At 43.8% G+C, this 26,296-nt stretch overlaps 2 protein-coding genes across 2 annotated transcripts in view; one reads left to right on the forward strand and one right to left on the reverse strand.

Moving 5' to 3' along the window:
- ANKS6 (ankyrin repeat and sterile alpha motif domain containing 6) overlaps positions 1-26,296 on the forward strand; it is a 120,236-nt gene that overhangs the window by 89,617 nt on the left and 4,323 nt on the right. The window lies entirely within an intron of this gene.
- The window catches only part of PDCD6 (programmed cell death 6), a 31,202-nt gene continuing 28,747 nt past the window's right edge, over positions 23,842-26,296 (reverse strand). Inside the window, exon 6 of the mRNA XM_073678510.1 lies at positions 23,842-26,097. Coding sequence (XP_073534611.1) covers positions 25,999-26,097 — 99 coding nt within the window. The 3' untranslated portion in view covers positions 23,842-25,998. The remainder of the gene's footprint in view (positions 26,098-26,296) is intronic.

Below are 26,296 nucleotides of genomic sequence, written 5' to 3' on the forward strand. Positions count from 1 at the left end.
CAACCCTAATAGTGTTGAGCGAGCATGCTCAACACTGCTCGGTACTTGCCCGAGCATCTCGCTACTCGGGATGTTCGGCGAGCACCGAGCATTTCCGGGTTACTCGAGCGGGAGCTCGGTTCTCTGCCCTGCACTTTTGGCGCTCTTTACAGAGCCAATGAACATGCAGGGATTGCCAGCCAGTCACTGTAATGCCGCAGCCATGTTGTTTGTGGGCATTACAGTGATTGGCTGGCCACACATCGTCACCTCGAGTATTTAAAACCGGGCGCCGCCATCTTGGACACAGTCGCCCGGGATCAGACAGTGTAGGGAGAGTGCTGCTGAGTTAGGGAGAGATATATAGTGCGAAATAGTTAGTGTAGGGTCTGTTAAGCCTGCAAAATCAAACAGTCCTTCTCAGGACTAATATCCATCCCAGATATCAAGCAGGCAGGCTGTATAGGAGACGCAGTGGTTATACCAACAAACAGTGCATTACAGTCCTGTGTGCTCCTGCTGGTCAAATTGCTAGACTTATCCCCCGGTCTCAGGGGCCAGGAAAAATCCTTTTTTTTCCATCTAAATCCTGTATTTTTTTCCCCTCAGTCAGACTGTACAAATACACGTCTTATTAACCTTTTGGTATTTCCCCCCCCCAAAAAAAAAAATTGAGTGTGTCTGTGACTGTTCAGACACAAATATATCTGTTTAAAATATTCTGGTGCAGGCCAGATAACTAGAAGTTTGGTTTTGCAGTTCCACGGTTCAAATCTCTGTATTATCCAGCTTTTGGCCTTTTTTCCGTAAAAAAAAAACAGTAATAGTGTCTCCCTGACTGTTCAGACACAAATATATCTGTTTAAAAGATTCTGGTGTAGGCCAGAGAAATAGAACTGTGGTTTTCCTCTTCCACGGTTCTAATCTCCTTTTTATTACCCTTTTTCCATTGATAGTGCGAGTGTAAGCTATTTTACTTCATTTACAATTGGCAAGGCGCGTGGCAAGGGACATGGAACTGGACGTTCTGGTGATGGTGCGTGCAGAGGACGGGGCCTTGGCCAAGGTGAAAATGTGCCACAACCAACAGCCACCTCTTCTCACTCCCACTTCTTGACCGAATTACTAGGGAAGCACACTACAACACCAGTATTGCGAACTGATCAGTGTGAACAGGTTATTAATTGGATAGCAGATAATACTTCGAGTTACCTGGGCACCACCACCTCCGGTCTGTCTTCCACATGGTCAAGTTTTAGTAGCCGTGAATGTCGACCGCATACTCCTCCTCACCCTGATGCGCCTTCCTCCCACCATACCGAGTGTTGTCAGACAGCAACTGATCCCACAGTTGGACACTCTGAAGAGCTGTTCACTGGTCCATTTCCATATTTGTGCCCCTCGCCTGCTCCGCTTGAAGTGGTGGAAGAGGAGATCCCATGTAGCGATGCCAAAATATTTGAACAGCCACGGCCAGAGGAAGTCGACGCTGGCAATTTGTCACAAGAGGTGGACGATGATGAGACACAATTGCCAGGAAGTGAGGAGGAGGATCGTGGTGCGCAAGTGGAAGAGAAGGAGATGGTGGATGATCTAGTAACTGACCCAACGTGGCAGGAGGACACACAGAGCGATGCCAGCAGCACACAGGGGGAGGGAGGCGGAGTACCCCAACAGGCAGGAAGAAGCAGTGTGGTGGCCGCACACAGAAGGCGGGCAACCGTTCCCCATAACACCAACATGAGGGACGTTGCCAGTACAACCGGTAGGTCTTCCAGAGTCTGGAATTTTTTTAAAGACTCTGCTGATAACCCCAAAAAGGCCATTTGTACCACCTGCCATGCCAGCATCAGCAGGGGTGACAAAACTACCAGCCTGACCACCACCAGCATGATCAGGCACATGTCAGAAAAGCACCCGACTTTGTGGGGCGAACCCCAGGGTCCACGACCAGTGTTAGCGGGTGTCACCACTGCTTCTTTCGCTGTAGTGCATGTAAGAGAGCCCCCTGTTGTGCGTGCAAGGCAATCCCCTGTCCATACTGCATGCAAAGATGCCCCTTCCTCTCAGTCTTCACTTGTTATGGCAGTTTCTCAAGAAACAGCATCAACGTCCACGTCCCACCGCAGCGTTCAATTGTCCATATCCCAGACCTTTGAACGAAAGCGCAAATTCGCAGCCAACGCCCCACAGGCCACAGTCCTAAATTTGCACATTTCACGACTGCTTGTATTGGAAATGCTGCCTTTTAGGCTGGTGGAGACGTAATCCTTCCACAACCTTATGGCGGTGGCCGTCCCTCGGTACTCTGTCCCCAGCCGACACTATTTTGCCCGGTGTGCCATCCCCGCACTACACAAGCACGTGTCCCAAAACATCTGCCGTGCCCTCAACAACGCAGTTACTGGGAGAGTCCACCTGACAACGGACACGTGGACAAGTGCTTGTGGCCAGGGACGGTACATCTCCGTGACCGCACACTGGGTAAACATAGTGGAAGTCGGGACCCAGTCGGACCTTGGGACGGAACACATCCTCCCCACACCGAGGATTGCGGGCCCTATGTCAGTCAGTGTTGCCCCCACAGTGTACAGCTCCTGCGCATCATCCTCCTCCTCCTCATGTTCAGCCTCCATCTCAGATATCACCACATCAGTTACAAGCTGGAAGCACTGCAGTACTGCATCAGCCAAGCGGCAACAGGCTGTGCTGAAACTCATAAGCTTAGGTGATAAACCTCACACTGCTTGTGAGTTGTGGACAGCTGTGAAAGAGCAGGCAGATCTGTGGCTGAGACCGCTGAACCTACATCCAGGCATGGTCGTGTGTGACAATGGCCGTAACCTGGTGGCGGCTCTGAGGCGAGGAGAGATCACACACGTACCATGCCTGGCTCATGTGCTTAACCTCGTGGTTCAGCGGTTTCTTAAATCGTACCCCGAGTTGCCAGATCTGCTCGTCAAAGTACGCCGCCTGTCAGCTCATTTTCGGAAGCTTCCGCCGCCCTTCCTGTGTTGCAGCAGCGTTTGCTGCTTCCGGCACACCGACTGGTGTGTGATGTCCCCACACGTTGGAACTCTAGCCTCCACATGTTGCAAAGGATTTGTGAGCAGAAGAGAGCAGTTGTGGAGTACCAGCTGCAACAAGGCCGTCGATATTCAGGTCAGACTCCACACATAAGACCTCAGGAGTGGACCTGGATGTCTGACATATTTACCATCCTGACAAACTTTGAGGAGTCCACCAAGATGGTGAGTGGCGATGATGCCATCATTAGCGTCAGCATCCCACTTGTCTGTCTTTTGCAACGCTCTCTGCAGAGAATTAAAGAGGAGGCATTGCAGCCAGAGTATGATGAGATGGATCAAGAAGCCGTAACGGGCGATTACACACAGCCCAGCCTCATCTCATCCCAACGTGCATTGGGGGACAATGAGGGACAGGAGGAGGATTAGGAAGAACAGGAGCTGGTATCATGCGCTGTAGACGGTAGTACCTGTACAACTGTCATACCGTCGGTTCAGCGTGGGTGGCCTGAGGACAGGGGGGAGGAGGAGGAGAGCATGGTCAGTCGTCATCTTGGTGAGGACACGGAAGTCTTGCCCTTACCAGTCTGGCACGCATGGCTGACTTTATGGTACGCTGCCTTAACCGTGACCCTCGCGTTGTCAAAATGTTGGGTGACAGTCATTACTGGTTGGTGACACTTTTAGACCCCCGCTACGAGGAGAACTTTCACTCTCTTATTCCTGAGGTGGAGAGGTCTACAAAAATAGGGCAGTACCAGAAGGCCCTTGCTGCAGAACTGTTAAAAAAATTCCCATCTGAACACTCCAGCGGCAGAGGTCACAGTTCATTGCCCAACCAAGGCGTACAGGCGAGAGAGACGCAACTCCAATCCAGCAGAGACAGGGGAACACTGTCAACATTCTGGGACAGTTTTCTGAGACCCTCCCTGCTTACAGGCCCTGAGGCGCGGGTACTCTCAAAAGGAGTGGAAAGTTTCAAAAGATGGTGAGGGAGTACCTTGCCGACCGTACCAGCGTCCTCCTTGTGCCTTTTAATTATTGGGTATCGAAGCTGGACACTTGGAATGAACTCGCTCTGTACGCCTTGGAGGTCCTGGCCTGCCCTGCCACTAGCGTGTTATTGGAGCGTGTTTTTAGTGCCGCTGGGGGAATTATAACTGATAAGCGTACTCGCCTGTCAACTGACAATGCTGACAAGCTGACCCTTATAAAAATGAACAAGGGCTGGATTGGGCCAGACTTCTCATCAACACCAAATGACAGCAGAGTAACCTAAAGTCAAATCCCACTGTGTTATTTCGGGAGGTGTATTCCCATGCACCGCTTCACACCCACACATGGGTATACGCTTCCTCATTTCGGCTGTATTTTGCTCTTCTCCTTATCCTCAGCCTCCACCATCACTATACCACCAGGGTGACCGTGGTCCATGTTGCCAGCATTGCAAGTTCCTCCGTCCTAATTTTTGGCAGCTTTTGCTTGGAAGGCATAGGCAAAGACTTTGGGAGACCCACTCCCCAATAATGGGAATAATGTTTTGAATATGCTGTACAGCATGGCTCTTGTTTGCCAGCATTGCAAGTTCCTTCGTCCTAATTTTTGGCAGCTTTTGCTTGGAAGGCATAGGCAAAGACTATGGGAGACCCACTCCCCAATGATGGGAATAATGTTTTGAATATGGTGTACTACATGGCTCTTATTTGCCAGCATTGCAAGTTCCTCCGTCCTAATTTTAGGCAGCTTTTGCTTGGAAGGCATAGGCAAAGACTATGGGAGACCCACTCCCTAATAATGGGAATAATGTTTTTAATATGCTGTACTGCATGGCTCTTGTAAGGGGCATGAAAACCGTCTTGTTAAGCTACTCTGAACTCCACGTCTCTTCCAAGGGGCATTAAAACCGTCTTCTTAAACCACTCTGACCTCCACGTCTCTTCCAAGGGGCATTAAAACCGTCTTGTTAAGCTACTGTGACCTCCACGTCTCTTCCACGGGGTATTGATTTTGTCTTTTTATTCCACTGCGACCTCCACCACTCTTCCAAGGGGCATTAAAACCGTCTTGTTAAGCTACTGTGACCTCCATGTCTCTTCCACGGGGCATTCAAACCATCTTGTTAAGCTACTGCGACCTCTACCACTCTTCCAAGGGGCATTAAAACCGTCTTGTTAAGCTACTGCGACCTCCACCACTCTTTCAAGGGGCATTGATATTGTCTTTTTATTACACTGCGACCTCCACCACTCTTCCAAGGGGCATTAAAACTGTCTTGTTAAGCTACTGTGACCTCAACGTCTCTTCCAAGGGGCATTAAAACAGTCTTGTTAAGCTACTGTGACCTCCACGTCTCTTCCAAGGGGCATTTAAACCGTCTTGTTAAGCTACTGTGACCTCCACGTCTCTTCCAAGGGGCATTAAAACAGTCTTGTTAAGCTACTGTGACCTCCACGTCTCTTCCAAGGGGCATTAAAACCATCTTGTTAAGCTACTGCGACCTCCACGTCTTTTCCACGGGGCATTGATATTATCTTTTTATTCCACTGCGACCTCCGCCACACTTCCAAGGGGCATTAAAACTGTCTTTTTAAGCTACTGTGATCTCCACGTCTCTTCCACGGGGCATTGATATTGTCTTTTTATTCCACTGCGACCTCCACCACTCTTCCAAGGGGCATTAAAACAGTCTTGTTAAGCTACTGTGGCCTCCACGTCTCTTCCAAGGGGCATTAAAACAGTCTTGTTAAACCACTCTGAACTCCACAGCTCTTCCAACGGGCATTGAAATGTTATTAATTAACTCTAACCTCCACTACTCTTCCAACGGGCATTGCATTTCCTCCTAATTTTAGTCAGCTTTTGCTTTTCAATGCATAGGCGAACACTAAGGGAGATCCACTCCCCAATAATGGGTAGACGGTTTTTAGTACGCTGTAATCCACGTCTGTTTCAAGGGACATTGCAGTTCCTCATAGTTTTTGGAAAGCCTTCCATTCACTGCTTAGGCCAACAGTGTACAGGAGACCCAGTTGCTATAAATGGAAAAAACGGTTTAGATAAGGCCCTCTGACCTCCATGTCACTTCCAAGGGGCATTGGAGTGCCTCAAAATTTTTGGTAGGCATTGCACTCACTGTATGCCCTATAATTGTGTAGCCGAACCGCTCCTTTTGGTACAGAAACATATCCTACAAGATGTGTGGTTGACTGGCCTGACATTGATGTGAATGGTCCCTGTTCCTCCTGCTTTTTCTCCTTTGCCACCACCTCATCCATCATTCATCACCTGAAGCTTTGTTTTAACGGGAGTCATAGAACTGGGATAGTAGCAGGAAAACATCTAGCAAAATCATCTAGCAATCCTCGGAGGATGTAGGATATGCGCCAAAACGCTGACCACCTCAGGCCTAGCCGCTACTACATACATGCGCTTGCATTCCAAGGAACAGAAAGCTAAGGAGATGGATGGCCTCATGATCATGAATAATTTACTCGTTGTGTAGGAGGTCGACCACTGCTGCTGTCTACCTTCTGGACTTTGTGTTGAAGCCTGATTGACCCAGGACCCGCAATCCTCTATGTCTGGAGGACGTGTTACATCCCAGTGTCCAACTGTGTCCCGGCTTCCACAATATTAACCCAGTGTGAAGGAGTCAGTGACCATCCCTGGCCACATTCACTTGTCCACCTGTTTGTGGTTAGGCTGTCCTTCAAATAGGGGCAGCTGGGGACCGTTTATGGACACCCGGTGGTGGCTGGGGACCAAGCGTGGACACCCGGCCGCTGGGCGGCTGGGGACTGAGTATGGATACCAGGCCGCCGAAGCAGCCATGACGTGGTGGCCAGATTCCGCCTCCACATGCCTAAAAGGCCCAATTTCAAGTGCAAGCAAGCTAGCAGTATGGTATTGCAGCCTGGGAGTGGGTGGGTGGCAGGCTGCACACTTACGCTTGCATTCCAAGAAAACAAAGCAGATGCTAACTTCTATCATCATCATCATGCTCCTCACCTTGGCACTCTCAACTCCCCTGATGGAGAAGCCAGGGCCCACCGGAGGAGTCTGGTTGTCTGGTGGGCTCAGCCAATGCTGCCCTAAAGCAGGCCAGGCTAAGAAAAGTGTGGGGAAGGTTACCAGGACTGAGTATGGATACCAGGCCGCCGACGCAGCCATGACGTGGTGGCCAGGTTCCGCCTCCACATGCCTAAAAGGCCCAATTTCAAGTGCAAGCAAGCAGTATGGTATTGCAGCCTGGGGGTGGGTGGGTGGCAGGCTGCATACTTGCGCTTGCATTGCAAGGAATGGGGGAGGTACAATTGAACACTGCCCTGGAACAAGGACTTGCACGGGCATAGTTGCAAGTCTGCATCTTCTGATGCGGCAAGGATCACTTCTGATGGGCACACTTTTAGGCAGTGACCTGGGTGTCAGATGCTTCCAGGGGTCTTCCCCATGCTGTTCCCATGTCTTTTCAGCACTGTATGCATGTGTCACACAGCACATGGCCAGATAAGGTTGTAAAATGTTAAAATGACATTTCCCGGTGAATGAATTTGTCACGGTTGAAAGCAATACAAAAGTGCAAAAACGCATAAAAAATGCTACTTGTGAACATAGCCCAAGGTGTGGAGGAGTATTTTTGTTTTTGGTTATTTATTTTACCTTATACACAAGTCTTTACCCTGGAAAGGATGTTCCTTAACATATTTCACAGGAAAGCAGTTTCAGTTTAGTTTTTGAACATTTTATTGTGAGCCCGTAAAAGTGGCTTAATACCTCTGACCACGTTGTTGACAGCTGTGACCTGGGGGTCAGAAATGCTTCCTGGGGCGATCCCCATGCTGTCCCCATGTCATTTGAGCACTGTCACTATCGTTTTGGACACTTTTTAGGCTTTCTACAGACTGCCGGGGGTGCCGCCGCAAAAATGCTCAGGTCTCCCATAGACTGACATTGGGCTTGTTGCTCGGGTCGAGCACCCGAGTATCACGGTGAGCTCGGCCCGAGGTTCGAGCACCCGAGCATTTTAGTGCTCGCTCAACACTATGTTTTACGCCATTCCTCGTGCGGTATAAGTGATTAGACGACTTTATTCTTCGGGTCGGTGCGATTACAGCGATACCAGAATCATATCGGGTTTTTATGATTGACATCTGTCACACACTAAAAGACGGATTTTTTTGCAAAATCTAGTTTTTGCATCGCCATATTTTGAGAGGTATAATTTTTCCATATTTTGGCCGACAGTCATGTGACGGCTTGTTTTTTGCGGGATGACTATGTTTTTATTGGTGCCATTTTCAGGCACTTGACATTATTTGATCGCTTTCTATTCTGATTTTTGGGAGGCAGAATAAACAAAAAACAGCAATTCCAGAACTTTTTTTATGGTTTTTTTTTCTATGCTGTTCCGCGTGTGGTAAAATTGATAAGGCAGCATTATTCTTCGGGTCACTACGTTTACAGCGGTACCACATTTACAGTAGAGACCAAAACTTTGGACACACCTTCTCATTTAAAGATTTTTCTGTATTTTCATGACTATTAAAATTGTACATTCACACTTTAAGGCATCAAAAGTATGAATTAACACATGTAGAAATATATACTTAACAAAAAAGTGTGAAACAACTGAAAATATGTCTTATATTCTAGGTTCTTCAAAGTAGCCACCTTTTGCTTTGATGACTGCTTTGCACACTCTTGGCATTCTCTTGATGAGCTTCAAGAGGTAGTCACCGGAAATGGTCTTCCAACAATCTTGAAGGAGTTCCCAGAGATGCTTAGCACTTGTTGGCCCTTTTGCCTTCACTCTGTGGTCCAGCTCACCCCAAACCATCTCGATTGGGTTCAGGTCTGGTGACTGTGGAGGCCAGGTCATCTGGTGTAGCACCCCATCACTCTCCTTCTTGGTCAAATAGCCCTTACACGGCCTGGAGGTGGGTTTGGGGTCATTGTCCTGTTGAAAAATAAATGATGGTCCAGCTAAATGCAAATCGGATGGAATAGCATGCCGCTGCAAGATGCTGTGGTAGCCATGCTGGTTCAGTATGCCTTCAATTTTGAATAAATCCCCAACAGTGTCACCAGCAAAGCACCATCACACTTCCTCCTTCATGCTTCACAGTGGGAACCAGGCATGTAGAGTCCATCCGTTCAACTTTTCTGCGTCGCACAAAGACACGGTGGTTGGAACCAAAGATCTCAAATTTGGACTCATCAGACCAAAACACAGATGTCCACTGGTCTAATGTCCATTCCTTGTGTTCTTTAGCCCAAACAAGTCTCTTCTGCTCGTTGCCTGTCCTTAGCAGTGGTTTACTAGCAGCTATTTTACCATGAAGGCCTGCTGCACAAAGTCTCCTCTTAACAGTTGTTGTAGAGATGTGTCTGCTGCTAGAACTCTGTGTGGTATTGACCTGGTCTCTAATCTGAGCTGCTGTTAACCTGCGATTTCTGAGGCTGGTGACTCGGATAAACTTATCCTCAGAAGCAGAGGTGACTCTTGGTCTTCCTTTCCTGGGGCGGTCCTCATGTGAGCCAGTTTCTTTGTAACGCTTGATGGTTTTTGCAACTGCACTTGGGGACACTTTCAAAGTTTTCCTAATTTTTCGGACTGACTGACCTTCATTTCTTAAAGTAATGATGGCCACTCATTTTTCTTTACTTAGCTGCTTTTTTCTTGCCATAATACAAATTCTAACAGTCTATTCAGTAGGACTATCAGCGGTGTATCCACCAGACTTCTGCACAACACAACTGATGGTCCCAACCCCATTTATAAGGCAAGAAATCCCACTTATTAAACCTGACAGGGCACACCTGTGAAGTGAAAACCATTTCCGGTGACTACCTCTTGAAGCTCGTCAAGAGAATGCCAAGAGTGTGCAAAGCAGTCATCAAAGCAAAAAGTGGCTACTTTGAAGAACCAAGAATATAAGACATATTTTCAGTTGTTTCACACTTTTTTGTTAAGTATATAATTCCACATGTGTTAACTCATAGTTTTGGTGCCTTCAGTGTGAATGTACAATTTTCATAGTCCTGAAAATACAGAAAAATCTTTAAATGAGGTGTGTCCAAACTTTTGGTCTGTACTGTATATTGTTTCTCTCTGTTTTGGCGCTTTTACACAATAAAAACTATTTTATAGAAAAATAAATTTTTTTGCATCGCTTTATTCTGAGAGCTATAACTTTTTTATTTTTCAGCTGATGGAGCTGTATGGCGGCTTGTTTTTTGATGTTTTCAGCGGTACCATTTTTATTTATATTTGTCTTTTTGATCGCGTGTTATTCCATTTTTTGTTTGGCAGTATGATGATAAAGCATTGTTTTTTATTTTTATTTTTTTACCGTATTCAGTAAAGGGTTTAACTAGTGGGACAGCTTTATAGGTCAGGTCGTTCCGGATGCGGCGATACCAAATATGTGTACTTTTATTGGTTTTTTTTTTGTTTTTTTTCATAATAATATTTATTGATGGGTACATTATATTTTTATTTTTGATGGATTATTTTTTTTATTTTTACAATTTTTTTTTTACTTTTTTTCCATTTTTTAACACTTTTTGGACTTTGATTCTGTGTCCCACTCTGGGACTTTCACTTTTTTTTATTCTGATCGCTTGCATAGCACAGGAATGGAACACCATTCCTGTGCTATACAGGCTGTCAGTGCTGCACAGGGAGAAGATAGTTTGGTCATGCACTGTGCATGACCAAAGAATCTTCCTGCTGTCTGGTGACCCAGATGTTGTCATAACGACATCGGGTCGTCATGGCATCATCTGGGAAGCTGCGGCAGACAGCGCTGGAGGCCGGAAGAGGAGGTGAGTATTCCGATCACCTCCTCTTGCCACCGCAATGCTGCGATCGACTTTGATCGCAGCATTGCGGGGGTTAATGTACCGGGAGCGGTGCGGGACTGCTCCCTGCACATAGTCCTGGGTGTCAGCTGACACCTGGCGGCGATCGCCCCGCACTGCTTGTGTGCGGGCGCAATTGCCATATGACCTAATAGTACGTCATTGGTCCATTCGGCCCAGGTCACCAAGACGTACTATTAGGTCATACGTCAGAAAGGGGTTAAAATGACAACGGGATTTATGGTCGATGCTTCAGCGGAGTCAATTCTATTTGCTGCCAGGAACAGGGCACTTTCTACTGCGTCTAGACTGGCAATATGGCTAAAAACCTGGTCGGGGGATAGTCGCTCTAAGAGCAAATTATGTGCCATCCCCTTTTTAGGTCCTCGTGTATTTGGTCCTGTACTGGATGAGATATTGGAGAAAGCCTCGGATGGAAAAAGGGATTCCCAGAGGACAGACCTAAACAAAAAGTATCATCCTTTTGGAGGCCACGTTACCAGCAAAAATCAGAATATTCCGGGAAAGGAAAGTCGGGTAGGTGGAGTTACCCGAAAGGAGGTAAAGGCAGAAATACCCTTCCCTCTATAAATGTTAACATGCGTAGACAATGACGCCAAGAAAGTGGGAGGAAGACTCCAACATTTCTTCAAGGCATGGACGCAAGTATCCAGCAGCCCATGGACACTCCAATCTATTGCAGAGGTCTACAAGATAGAATTCAAACAGATCCCTCAAAGAAGATTTCACTTAACAATGTCTGTCTTCTCAAGTCTCCAGAAGATTACTGACAGACGTGGGAAAATTAATAGTCTCAGGGGCAGTGATACCGGTACCAGAGGCAGAATGGTTTCTGGGTTATTACTCAAGTCTTTTTTCAATAAAAAATCCAGGGGGCGATTATCGCACAATTATAAATCTGAAATCTCTAAACAAATCAGTCGTATACAAAAAAAAAAAAATCAAGATGGAATCAATCAGGTCAACAATTCCTCTAATCAGACAGGATATGGTAATGTGCATGATAGACCTCAAAGAGGCTTATTATCATGTGCCTATTCACCATCGCAGTCAAAAATATCCACAGTTCGCACTGAAGGAAGGAGACCCAATACTACACTACCAATTAACATGTCTTCCGTTTGGTCTTTACTCGGCCCCACGTATCTTTACCAAACTAGTAGCCGAAATTATGGCGTTTATCTGAGAACAAGGGATACTGATAGTCCAATATCTAGATGACTTCCTAGTATTGGCAGTCTCGACAACAGCTAAGAGCCAGTTTAACCTCAACCATCCTAACCCTAAAAAATCTGGGATGGATTATAAACTGGGAAAAATCTCAGTTTATTCCAGAAAAAAAAAATCTTTTTGGGAATCCTCCTAGACTCGGAACAGCAGATGTCCTCTCTACCAAACAAAAACTCGTGTTAAATACAAAAAAGAAATGATAAAAGAGAAAGTGTGGCATAGTGATATCAGCGCAAACCGGGACAGAATTCAAATGGCGTGGGCGGCGCCAACCTTGACAAAATGCGATGAATCACACCCCTATGACTAAACGAGCAGGTATGATATAAGTATATAAAGTGGTTTTTACACCTGATATTAGAGACTATTTTAATGAAAAAAGAGTGTTAGTGATGCACATTGCATCACTAAGAACTCAGTGGGGCAGTTTAGATAGTACAAAGGACATGACAGGTTCCCTTTAAGAAGTGTGCCAAGCATGGAACCGTCAAGAACATCCCTGGATGTGGAGGAAAGAGGAAAATTGACAAGAGATGTCTTCAAAGGTTGGTGCGAATGGTGGAAAAAACACATCAAACGTCCAAACACCTGAAAGCCAACCTGAAACAGTCTGGGGTCATGGTTTCAACAAGTAACATACGCCACACACTAACCCAAGCAGAGCTTTATGGGTGAAGGCCAAGGAAGAAACCATTGCTCGGTAAAACACCTACCCAACTTTCCATGTGTGTGATAAATACATCTTACCTCTCTTGTGTACAACTTGGTATGTCTGTAAACTGACCACTGCATGACCCTTGTTCAACACTTTTCTTTCTTTATGACCAGCTTGTTTTAGTTTGCTTGTGTTATTTCCTGCATCTGGCCCAATTTGTAATTATCTGATAAACATGGGTTGGAGGCGTCTCCCCTTTCCTTAACACCTGAATGCATTTGCTAGCATATATATTGTGAAGACTAAGTCGTCTGACATAGTCTGCCAGTGTGTATCACACAAGTGTGGCATTGAATTAGACCTGAATTGAACCTGAAGGAAACAAGATACCCAGGCAAAGTAAACAATGTTTGTTTTCACTCTCTCCTCTATACAGTCATGGCCAAAAGTTTTGAGAATGACACCAAAATTATATTTTCACACGATCTGCTGGCCTCTGGTTTTTATTAGTGTTTGTCTGATGTTTATATCACATACAGAAATATAATTGCCATCATATTATGAGTACCAATAGGTTATATTGACAGTTAGAATGAGTTAATGCAGCAAGTCAATATTTGCAGCGTTGCCCCTTCTTCTTCAAGACCTCTGTAATTCTCCCTGGCATACTCTCAGTCAACTTTTGGACCAAATCCTGACTGATAGCAGTCCATTCTTGCATAATCAATGCTTGCATTTTGCCAGAATTTGTTGGTTTTTGTTTGTCCACCCGTCTCTTGATGATTGACCACAAGTTCTCAATGGGATTAAGATCTGGGGAGTTTCCAGGCCATGGACCCAAAATCTCTATGTTTTGTTCCTTGAGCCATTTAGTTATCACCTTTGCTTTATGACAAGGTGCTCCATCATGCTGGAAAAGGCATTGTTGGGCGCCAAACTGCTCTTGGACGGTTGGGAGAAGTTGCTCTTGGAGGACATTCTGGTACCATTCTTTATTCATGGCTGTGTTTTTAGGCGAGACTGTGAGTGAGCCGATTTCCTTGGCTGAGAAGCAACCCCACACATGAATTATTTCAGGATGCTTTACAGTTGGCATGAGACAAGACTGGTGGTAGCGCTCACCTCTTCTTCTCCGAATAAGCTGTTTTCCAGATGTCCCAAACAATCGAAAAGGGGATTCATCAGAGAAAATGACTTTTCCCCAGTCCTCAGCAGTCCACTCCCTGTACCTTTTGCAGAATATCAGTCGGTCCCTGATGTTTTTTCTGGAGAGAAGTGGCTTCTTTGCTGCCCTCCTTGAAACCAGCCCTTGCTCAAAGAGTCTCCGCCTCACAGTGCGTGCAGAAGCACTCACACCAGCCTGCTGCCATTCCTGAGCAAGCTCGGCACTGCTGGTAGTCCGATCCCACAGCTGAAACAGTTTTAAGATACGGTCCTGGCGCTTGCTGGTCTTTCCTGGGCACCCTGGAGCCTTTTTGACAACAATGGAAGCTCTCTCCTTGAAGTTCTTGATGATGCGATAGATTGTTGACTGAGGTGCAATCTTTGTAGCTGCGATACTCTTCCCTGTTAGGCCATTTTTGTGCAGTGCAATGATGGCTGCACGTGTTTCTTTAGAGATAACCATGGTTAACTGAAGAGAAACAATGATACCAAGAACCAGCCTCCTTTTAAAGTGTCCAGTGATGTCATTCTTACTTAAGCATGACTGATTGATCCATTAACACAGGTGTGGGTGTTGATGAGGACAGGGCTGGCGATCAATCACTAAAACGATGTTAGCTGCTCCTTTTAAGGCAGGACTGCAATGATGTTGAAATGTGTTTTGGGGGTTAAAGTTCATTTTCTGGGCAAATATTGACTTTGCAAGTACAGTAATTGCTGTTAAGCTGATCACTCTTTGACATTCAGGAGTATATGCAAATTGCCATTACAAAAAATGAAGCAGTAAACTTTGGAAAAATTACTATTTGTCTCATTCTCAATACTTTTGGCCATGACTGTAGTCCTCCACTTTCTGCTAACCCACCTAATCCTTACACCTAGCAAGGAACTCTTCATCTCTCCCCCCATCCTCCCCATTCATCTCACCTCCTGAGAACTATTCCTCAACATTCAATCCTGTGTCTGCAAACACAGACAGCCACTTCATGCCCTGCCCTGCTCCCACCTACTAACACTTTCTCTACTTGAGCAAACTGTAAAGGAAGAGTGGTAAAAAATTCCAGTGGAGAAGTGCAATCTTATAGATGGCTACAAGAAACGTTTGGAGGCTGTCAGTAATGCCACATGGTGAGCAACCAAGTGTTAATTAGGGGTGCTTTTATTGCTGCACATGCTGTTTATTCTATTTCTTCTTTGAAATTACAACTTGGAAGTTGAAAAACAATATTTTATTGTTGCATTACTTTGGACCACTAATTAAAAAATCCTGAGGATATAACTTTGGTACATTTCCATTTATTTCTGAAGATATTGTACAGTCTATGAAAAAATGAAGGGGTGCCAATATAGGTGAGCAGCACTGTAAGATGCAGGCAGCAAGGGAGCTTTATGTTGGCAGAGGGGAGGTTTTCATTATGCTTTACAGCAGGAGAGGGTGCATAATCTTTTTTTGGTCCAAGGGTCACATTATCATATGGAACCTATCCCAAGGGATATTACCTTCTGATATTTATGGCATATCATAGAATCATAGAATGGTAGAGTTGGAAGGGACCTCCTGGGTCATCTGGTCCAACCCCCTGCTCAAAGCAGGATTCACTAGATCATCTCAGACAGATGTCTGTCCAGCCTCTGTTTGAAGACGTCCATTGAAGGGGAACTCACCACCTCTCGTGGCAGCCTGTTCCACTCATTAATCACCCTAACTGTCAAAAAGTTTTTTCTAATATCTAATCTGTGTCTCCTCCCATTTAGTTTCATCCCATTGCTTCTAGTCTTTCCTTGTGCAAATGAGAATAAAGATGATCCTTCTACAATGTGACAGCCCTTGACATATTTGTAGACAGCTATTAAGTCTCCTCTCAGTCTTCTTTTTTGCAAGCTAAACATTCCCAAATCCTGCAACCGTTCCTCATAGGACATGGTTTGCAGACCAGTCACCATTCTGGTCGCTCTTCTCTGAACTTGCTCCAGTTTGTCTATGTCTTTTTTAAAATGTGGTGCCCAAAACTGTACACAGTATTCCAGATGAGGTCTGACCAAAGAGGAGTAAAGACCGATAATGACTTCACGTGATCTAGACTGTATGCTTCTGTTAATACATCCCAGAATTGTATTTGCCTTTTTTGCTGCTGCATCACACTGTTGACTCATGTTCAGTCTATGATCTATTAGTATAACTAAGTCTTTTTCACATGTACTGTTGCTTAGCTCTATTCCTCCCATTCTGTATATGCTTTTTTCATTTTTATTGCCCAGATGTAGTACTTTGCATTTTTCCCTGTTAAAAACCATTCTGTTGGTTGCTGCCCACTGCTCCAGTTTATTTAGGTCTTTTTGAATCCTCTCTCTCTCTTCTCTAGTATTAGCTATCCCTCCTAGCTTTGTGTCATCAGCAAATTTAATCAGTTTACCCTCAATTCCTTCATCTAAATCATTGATAAAGATGTTGAACAATACAGGTCCCAGGACGGAGCCCTGTGGTACCCCACTTGAGACATTCATCCAGCTGGATGTGAAGCCATTTACAACCACCCTTTGAGTCCGATCACTAAGCCAGTTATGAATCCACCTAACAGTTGCCTGGTCCATTGCATACTTGGTCATTTTTTCAATAAGGATGATGTGAGATACTTTGTCAAATGCTTTGCTGAAGTCAAGATATACTATATCTACAGCATTTCCCTGATCCACCCAGTCAGTGATTCTGTCATAGAAGGAAATTAAGTTAGTCTGACATGACTTGTTAGTTACAAACCCATGCTGACTCTGGTTAATCACTTCATTCTTATCCATGTACTTACATACATGTTGTTTAATAATTTGTTCAAAGATCTTTCCTGGTATAGAAGTCAGACTCACCGGCCTATAGTTCCCTGGGTCCACCTTCTTCCCCTTTTTGAAGATAGGAACAACATTTGCTCTTCTCCAGTCTTCTGGGACTTCTCCTGTTCTCCAAGAATTTTCAAAGATTATGGAGAGTGGTTCTAAAATTTCTTCTACGCTCTCCTTCAGTACTCTGGGGTGTAATTCATCTGGACCTGGTGACTTGAACTCATTTATGTTAGCTAAATATTCCCTCACAATCTTTCTGTTTACAGATAACTTGGATTCCTCTATTCCTTTAAAAGGACAGTGAAGATCAGTTGATGTTACATTTTCTTTCTGAGAGAAAACAGATGCAAAATAGGAATTAAAAAGTTCGGCCTTCTCAACATCCTCTCTTACCATTTCTCCATTTTCATCCTGTAAAAATCCTATAGCATCTTTGACTTTTCTTTTACTTTTGACATACCCCCAAAATCCTTTTTTATTGCTTTTGACATCTCTTGCAAGCCTTAATTCATTGTCAGCTTTCGCTAACCTGATACGTGCCCTGCAGGATCTGCAGACTGCATTATAATCTTCTTTAGATATGCCTCCCTCTTTCCATTTAATAAACATTTCTTTCTTTCTTTTTAGCATGTGTTTAAGTTCTGTGTTCATCCATCCTGGTTTCCTTAAATGCTTCCCATTCTTCCTACTTTTCGGGATTGTTAACGATTGTGCTTTGAGAATCTCATTTTTAAAAATTTCCCATCCTTCCTGGACATTTTTGTCCTTAAGGACATCCAGCCATTGGATCCCTCCTATTCTCTTTCTGAGTCTCTTAAAATCTGCCTTTCTAAAATCTAACCTTGAAGTTTGAGTCTTCACATGTCTTCCTCCTCTAGTTAACCAAAATTCTATAATAGCATGATCGCTGCCTCCTAGGGTCCCAGCCACCTTTACCTCCTCAACCATTTCCTCCCTGTTTATAAGGATTAGATCCAAAGTAGCAGATCCCCTTGTTTTCTCCCCTACCTTTTGGAAGATAAAGTTGTCAGCAAGAGAGGATAAGAATTTGCTTGACCTGTTAGTTTTACTTGACAGAGATTCCCAACAAATGTCTGGATAGTTGAAATCTCCCATGACCACTACGTCATATTTTTTGGAGAACTTGGTCATTTGATACATAAAGAGTTCATCCATATCTTCAGCTTGCCCAGGTGGCCTGTAGTAAATGCCTACAATTGTGTCCTTTCCGTTGTTCTCTCCTTGTATTCTTACCCAAACAGTTTCCACAGAACTCCCAGTCTCTGAAGCTTCCATCTCTGTGCAGATATACGCTTTTCTAACATACAATGCAACACCTCCTCCTCGTTTATCAAGTCTGTTTCTTGCAAATAAGTTGTATCCTTTTAGCCTTTTATTCCAATCATGTGTATCATCCCACCAAGTTTCAGTGATTCCAATGACATCATATTCCTTTTCCTGCATTAGTAGTTCCAATTCTCCTTGTTTGTTGCCCATGCTTTGTGCATTTGTATAAAAACATTTTAGTTTGTAATTGGTTTCTCTTCCTCCCATATTTTTATTATTTAAATTGTTTTGTCTTTGTTCTTCCTTTCCACTTCCAGTAGCAGAGATCTCAATAGTATTTGTCAGCTGTATGGCTTTTTCTGGCCTTTTGCTTCCCTTCCCACATTGTTCTAGTTTAAAGCTCTTCTGATGAGTGTAGCAAGGCGACTTCCAAATACATGTTTTCCAGTCTTCGTAAGGTGCACCCCATCTCTAGCAAGTAGTCCATCGTATAGGTAATTCATTCCGTGATCCAGAAATCCAAATCCTTGTTGACGGCACCATCGACGTAGCCAGTTGTTCACCTGTAGAATCTTATTCCACCTCATTGTTCCATGGCCATCCACTGGGAGGATGGATGAGAAGACCACCTGCGCTCCCAATTCTTTCACTTTCTTGCCTAAGTCTTCAAAGTCACTGCAGATGGTTTCCAGGTCCTTTCTTGCGGTGTCATTTGTCCCCACATGTATTAGCAGGAATGGGTAGTGATCTGTAGGTCTGAAGAGTCTTGATATCCTGTCAGACACATCTTTAATTTTTGCTCCTGGAAGACAGCACATTTCTCTTGAGGTTATGTCTGGTCTGCAGATAGTGGCCTCTGTTCCTCTTAACAGGGAATCCCCCATGACCACCACTCTCCGTTTTTTCTTCACAACATTCTTCTTTCTCCATCCAGGAGGATTCTGAGGGCTTACAAGGTTATTCATTGCTGGCAAAGTCTTATCTTGCTGTATTTCTTCATGGTGCTCCTGCGAGAGAGCCTGGTACTGGTTCCTGAGCAGTATGGGTGCTGACTGCCTCTCGATCCTCCTGCTTCGGTGGGTCACATGCTTCCATTCCTCTGTTTCGTCAGGTGCAGTTCGAATTTCTTCTCTTTCTGAATCATGAAGAGATAATTCTGCTCTGTCTAAGAACTCTTCACCTTCCTTAATGATTTTCAAGGTAGTTAACCTCTCTTCTAGATTTCGCAACTTTTCCTCCAACAGGGACACAAGCTTGCATTTCTGGCATGTGAAGTTTGGCTTTTCCACTGGCAAGTCTGTGAACATGTAGCAGGATATGCAGCTCACCAAATGGCTCCTGGACTCTTCCATGTTCTTATTGTTAATGTTCTGAAAACAGTGAAAAAAGCTTAAAAAAAAGCTTCAAAATGCGCGCGCCTACCGGCGCGCGGTTTCCCGATGTCCTCTTTTCAGCTCCAACAGCCAAAATCCAGTGTTCTTTGAGCTCGCGGAGACTCTTCACTTACCCCAAAATGCAGTGGGAATATGCAAATTATCTCCTCAGGACTCCTCCCCTGGTTTACCGATGTCCTCTTTTCAGCTCCAACAGCCAAAATCCAGTGTTCTTTGAGCTCGCGGAGACTCTTCACTTACCCCAAAATGCAGTGGGAATATGCAAATTATCTCCTCAGGACTCCTCCCCTGGTTTACCGATGTCCTCTTTTCAGCTCCAACAGCCAAAATCCAGTGTTCTTTGAGCTCGCGGAGACTCTTCACTTACCCCAAAATGCAGTGGGAATATGCAAATTATCTCCTCAGGACTCCTCCCCTGGTTTGACAGTCTATACATTAAATGACTGATAGGTGCTAATTCTAGATCCCTTACTTCCACTAATCAGCACAGATGAATCAGGGCCGATGCTAATGTAGTTTAAAAAGTTGCAAAATTTTTGTGACTTTTGGTATTTTCACACTGGTTTGGCCAGCTCCTGAGCCCCTTCCACATGCAGTCACCCATATGCAGGAAGGGGGTTAATTAACATACTCCTTTCTTTAGTGTCAAACAGGTCAAGAGACCCCAATCATCCTGATGTATGAGGCACCCAGAGGTGTCTACACAGTGCACCATTAGTACATTAGTGCCAATCCCTGCTCCTCAGCTGCTTGCCACGTCTCTTCTGTGTATGGCTGCTCACACAGTTAACCTGTCAGACAAGCATTTTTGTGTCCATACGGTTGGGGGCTGAACGTGGTCACCAGGCCTCAGGTTGTGCTCCCCTACTTTGTAGATTAACGGTAAAGGGGATCAGTGGGGTAGTTTGTAATAAGTGGAGGAGGGGGCAGATGTTTATGTGGTTATTGCTGTAAACAGAAGAGGGGTTATTCATTTTGAAAGGTCTGGTGCTTCCAGACAAATTTGGGGATTACTGCTCTTTTGGTCTATGATTAAGAGCTCTATGAACAACGCCATTCTTGAAGAGGGAGGCCTGTCACAGTCAGACAGTCCTGATTCATTAAGAGGCGCATGCCTCTTAAATAATCAGGAGTGCCTGATGGGTGGCGGGCGCCTCACCACAAATCTTACTCCAGTCATGGATATCAGATGAGCTGTGGTGTCATGCCCCTGCACTACTTATTTTGGCAGAGCTTGGAGAAACTGATGTGAAAACACCAATAGTGGCAACATTTTTGAGGCTTTTCAAAGCGATTTACGCTAGAATTATAGCGTAATTGCTTTGATGAATCGGGGCCATAGAGTTGTCCTGTCATGCTGCAAGTATTTTAGGAATTGCTTTTGGATCACATGTTAAAATAATGCCGTAGTCTTTTTTACATTAGGGTATACCATGAAAAATGTACGGTCTTCTTGTCAGCTTTAAAACAAGTTATCAGGGATAGAAATACTTTATTTTGCCACATACCCGGATTTTTACAGTACTAAACATCTAAGCATAGGCTAACTTCCCTTCTGCTTTGCTCCAGTCTTTCATTTCTCCTACACAAAGATCTAATGTCATGCCCAGGTCTACGTGACCGCTGCCGCCACCCACTGACTGCAGTCATTTTGTTTGTAGGTACTGCGCATGACTGTGAACATTAATTGTCTGTGGTGGTCTTGTGTGCATGGACAATACATTACTAGTGTAGGACAAAAGAAAGATTGATGTGAAGCAGCAAAAGAATTAGCAGGTATTTTTGACTGTTCACATTTCACACCAAATAACCTCTTCAATGAATTCTCCAGGATTTTACAATTGTGTAGTTTTTTTTCCCCGATATGTAACTTTTTTTTTTTCAAATATAATAAATTTTATTTTGTCATGAAGATTTTATTTTCTTTCCTTTTGATGTTTTTATACGTTTATTTATTTTTTTTACATAATTTGACTCCCCAGAGACTATTTTTCTTTTCATTTTTTTCCACTGTACTTCAGGCATCCACAGGAGCATCAGTTGCAGAGAAGAAACAACCTCCTGCTGTAACAGTAGCAGATCTGATCTGGGTTTAATAGGACCCAACACCTCTGCTATGCCAGAAATGACTGTGATCATGTGGTCACCAAGATCCTAAAGCAGCGCCAACACTGCCAATGCTTCCGATAGTACTCAGTTGCTTATAGCTTATTATATACCTGGGAAAAGAGAAGACACTGGAGGTAGCTGCTTCCATCTATTCCCCAGTGTACCTGAAAACTGCAGACTGGACCTGCTCGATTACAGGAACTTTAACTGCACTCCATAAAGTTACAATGGCATAGGGTTGAAACTCAGGACCAAGCACTGTAAATTTTGTCATTATCTGGTTATAGCACTACCCCAGCGTTTCATTTTTTTTTAAATGTCCCGCAGGAGTGGTGTCACTAATGTAAGTTCCCTACCCCCAGTATTATACTTACCAGTCACCGTCGTCTTCTGTTCTCGACGCTGCTCTTGGTCATCTTCTGCAGTTTGTGCCCTGCTGGATCACTCCTGTTTGTTTCTAGGCTGAAGTGAAGGTCACATCTCAATGTAAGTCTATGAGAGCTAGAACAAGATTCTCATAGACCCTTACATTGAGAGCTTGTAACTGCTACCCCTGACTGTGTCAGTCCCAAGCTATGGTCACAAGATGGCGGAATGGGACCGTAGAGGCGTTGGCAGGATCAGAAGATGCTGGGTGGTAAGTATATTACTAGGGGGCAGGGAACATGATTAGTGATACCCCAAAGCACCATGTCAGCTTTTTAATTATTTTACAGCTGGAGTGGTATGCGTACATAACAGATTGCAGAGCCAATGCAATAAACTGTCTGTGAGCGGCCATTTCAGGCTGTGTGTGAATAGTGTAGAACATTCTTAACCCTACAGTGTAAGGCAGTTGACTTCGTAAAGTTCTGAGTTTTCGATACATGAAATGTTTTGGAGAAAATCTTTATTTTGAAAACCACTGCACTAAAATCTATAAATGCAGCCTTCCTGCACAAGCAATAAGTGGCACTTAATCAATGAACAGAATTCCAGTTTCTTTATTAAAATGGTTGATTACTTGCATAATATGGGCTGCTTGGTTTAAGAATGACCGTTTTCTTCAGAATGATGTTACAGAATCAGACATGCAGTTGTACTAGGAGTTAGTATATACAGCTCAGTATTTCATACAATGATGGATCAACCAGCACAGAAACTTTCACATGTATTTACCCGTTACCAGCCTTGCTTGCCATGTATTCGAGTATTACTATGGAGCTGACTAGGGTCGTACAACAAGGTACTTTACCACCTTCAGTGTCGGCTGCTGAACTAGTTTTGGCTTAATGCATTCTGACACACATGACACAAACTTAGTGACGGAAGTGCAGTAAAAATGAAATAAAAACTTACTTGCGAAAAAAAAAATCGCTTTTAAATTATTACATTTGCCCCCTAAAAATACACAAACGAAATATGCCAACAATGCAAAAAAACCCCCCCAAAACAATACCAATTGTGCCTTTTGTGCTTCTGCTCTAGTTGGTTAATGTGGATGGGCATTGGAAATAACCCCCTGACTGTTAGAGGTTTTCATACAGATATAGGATTACTTATCTCAGTCAGTAGTCTCCTTAATAAGAGCTAAAACGGCTTCAATACACACTACTTACAGAGGAGGAGTGCTTATACTTGTAAACATAGCGGACAGAGAAGTCTGCAGCTTCTAAGCAAATGTAATGAATTACTTTATGACCTCGCTGTCTAGACGCGTGATTGGAGCATATCTGCCATTCAGCCATTCTTTGGTATATACAACCACGCTATTTCCAGTAAGGTGTTGTCTCATCAAGGATATTGGAGGCTTCCAGCCAGGATAGACCATTAATGTCTGACATGGCAGTGGTCCAACCACTAACACCCTTGCAGATCAATATTGAAAATTGGCCTACCCCCCCAAGCAGTACACATGGTTATACACATTGAATGGCAAGGAAGACATTTATGAGTTTTTGCCAGCCACTATTCTTTACATTCAGAAGGATTAGATGGCTGTAAGAACATCGTAAAATAAAATTACCAAAAAACCTCCTGATCAGGTTAAATTAGTATCAAATTGGTCAGTTATTGATTCCTAATTTACTCAAAGAAGTAAGCCACAGCCCATATCTGGATAGAGACTACTACATGACAAAGTACAGGTACTGGCATCCTGTGAAGCAATTTCATGTGGTGATAATATCCGTAGACTTACTACAAAAATATTCATCTACTTATTTGTGGCTTTAGTTTAGTGCAGATCACAGGTTCTTGTCAATACATGATAATACCCAAATGTCACAGATCTGCTCTCTTCATGACGAAATATACTTTATTGTAAATAACAGCATGGATAACATCAATTTCTCAGTGTTTGGTCTAAAAACCTAGTCCATGTTCAGGAAATCCCAAAAAATATTGCGTTGCTGTTAGGAAGATGCAGAGTTTAAAGAGAACCTATTATCTTCCATTTTATATCACCTATTTAAATACAGCAGCCTAGAAAAAGGACTCTAGTGCCTGCCCAGACCCAGGCCAAGTGGGTATAGCCTGAATATAGTCGTTACATTCCAGGCGGCATAACGCATACCATTCCTGTCATCTCTCTCAAGTCCATTGATTACCAAGCAGCATTTAGCTGCTCATCCCCATTCCCCCTCAGCTCTGGAAATGGCTTTTAATCAGTCCTGTAAAATCACAATCCCCCAGCACTGCACTGGCACAGAGCAGCAGCAGTTTTTGCACAGCAGTTCACATAATCATGGCTCTCACTTTCCTGAGCTATGTGCTTGCTCAAAAATCATTGTTATTTTCAAAGTTACTGATAATGTAATTATAGTAATAACAATGTAGACAATCACTGACCGATCATAAATGTGTAGTAGCAAAATGAAGCTGCTCACCAAAACTGTTACTTAAGGCCCTGCTCGTCCACCAACTAGGAAGTAAGTCGACTGCAGAATACCCCTTTTAAGATGTAGTACAAGGGCACATGTATTACTTGTGTAACCAAGCATTGTATCATCTCATGGCATACTACCTTAACCATGACTTCATGGCTATAGTACATATATAGCAGTATTAGGCCACAACCCCACTATCAGTATTTGGTCAGTATTTTTTCTCAGGAGTGGGAGCCAAAACCAGATGAGGAACAATCAGAGAAAAGGTAGAATAGAAACAAGTCACCAATTCTGCATTTATCACCCAGTCCTGGTTTTGGCTCCCACTCCTGAGAAAAAAAACTGACCGAATACTGATAGTGGGGCCGTGGCCTTACACAGTAACAGGCTGTGCTTTAGCGTAACTATTGCAATAATTTTAGTAATACCTATTTGCTGGTTTTTATTCAAAATGGTCATACACATCATGGAAAATAAAAAAATTAGATTAAAAAAACGGCAGATGTTAAAAGTACCATTCTCTAGTGTATGCTAATAAGGATAGGCATGCCTGTGACATGACCAGCTTTTGAAAATCTATACAAGTGATCCAACTGGTTTGCTGTCATGGTGTGTCTTTCTCCATGCATATACAGGTGGCTGTGGACACAACGCCACTTTCAGGCATGTAACTGTGTTAGTGTTGTAACTGCTCACACAATGTACCGCTCTATAGTAGTACAGTTCTAAATTTAGCTTCAGTCATGAATGGAGGGAAAAAAACGTGCTCAAGAGGGAATGTGACAGGAGATTCATTCTGCCCAAAGCACAGGCGCCTGGATTATTGTAGCAGTGTACATTTTACTCTGAGACGCTGCAGCGCATTTAGCAAAGTCAGCCGGGAACCGTGCTTCTTGGATGATAATGCCGAGGCAGGTTCCTAATGACTTCTCCCTGCTCTGATCAGTCAAGAAAGCGGGGGAAGAAACCTCTGGAGAATGTCCTCTTGGCCTAGACACCAGAGACGCATAGTCCCCAGCCAAGCCTACTGTCATGTTCCCTTTATACATGTACTATGTTACTTGCCTTTTTTGTGCAAAATCTTGCTATGAAATGGCTTTCTTTCCATTATATTGGGCAATCTACTTGGCTATAGGAGAGGTTGCCCTAAGACATCTATAGCTTGCAGACAGTAACCATGCATTTCAATCGAGTGCAATGCTTACTACAGATTCATGCACATTGGCATTTGGCAGAATGGGAGTATTTCATGGCACAGTGCAGTTAAATAATGACACAAAAGCTACATGCAAAAGAATAGAAACAATATATACGGACATAATTTTAAGACATTGTGTTATCTATTGGTTCGGTGCAAATAAAAATATGGCTAGATCAATATTATTACTAACAAACGGTAAAAATAAGCTCTTTGTATATACAACTTAGAATCGGTAGAAGATGTTAGAAAAAAATGTAGAAGAGGGTGAACCCATAGCACCGAATTCGTGCCACATTCCAGTAACTTAAGAAACTATAGATTTGGCAATTCAGTCTCTGATGATCAGCGCCAGTGTTTCCTTTTGGCATCATATCACACCGAAGACCATGTGAAGATACTGTTCATATGATACTTGTATCCAGCCATCTTGGTCTGTGTCTTGGCGTCGGAAAACATCAGTAAATTTCTGGTGAGAAAACAAAAATTTAAATGCTAAGAATTACATTACAACTATGTCAGAGATGTTTCTATTCCAGTGACAGACCACTCCAAAATCCCAGTCTCAGGAGCATGTGAAGAACGGATAATCTTTACCAATTCTCTGTCTGTTACTTTGTAAACATCTTCATTTTTTTTCTATTCACCCCAAATTACTTTCTGTTATA

This window comes from Phyllobates terribilis, unplaced genomic scaffold (assembly GCF_046119375.1).
Source record: "Phyllobates terribilis strain yellow unplaced genomic scaffold, ASM4611937v1 Scaffold_4__5_contigs__length_816908805, whole genome shotgun sequence".
NCBI lineage: Eukaryota > Metazoa > Chordata > Amphibia > Anura > Dendrobatidae > Phyllobates > Phyllobates terribilis.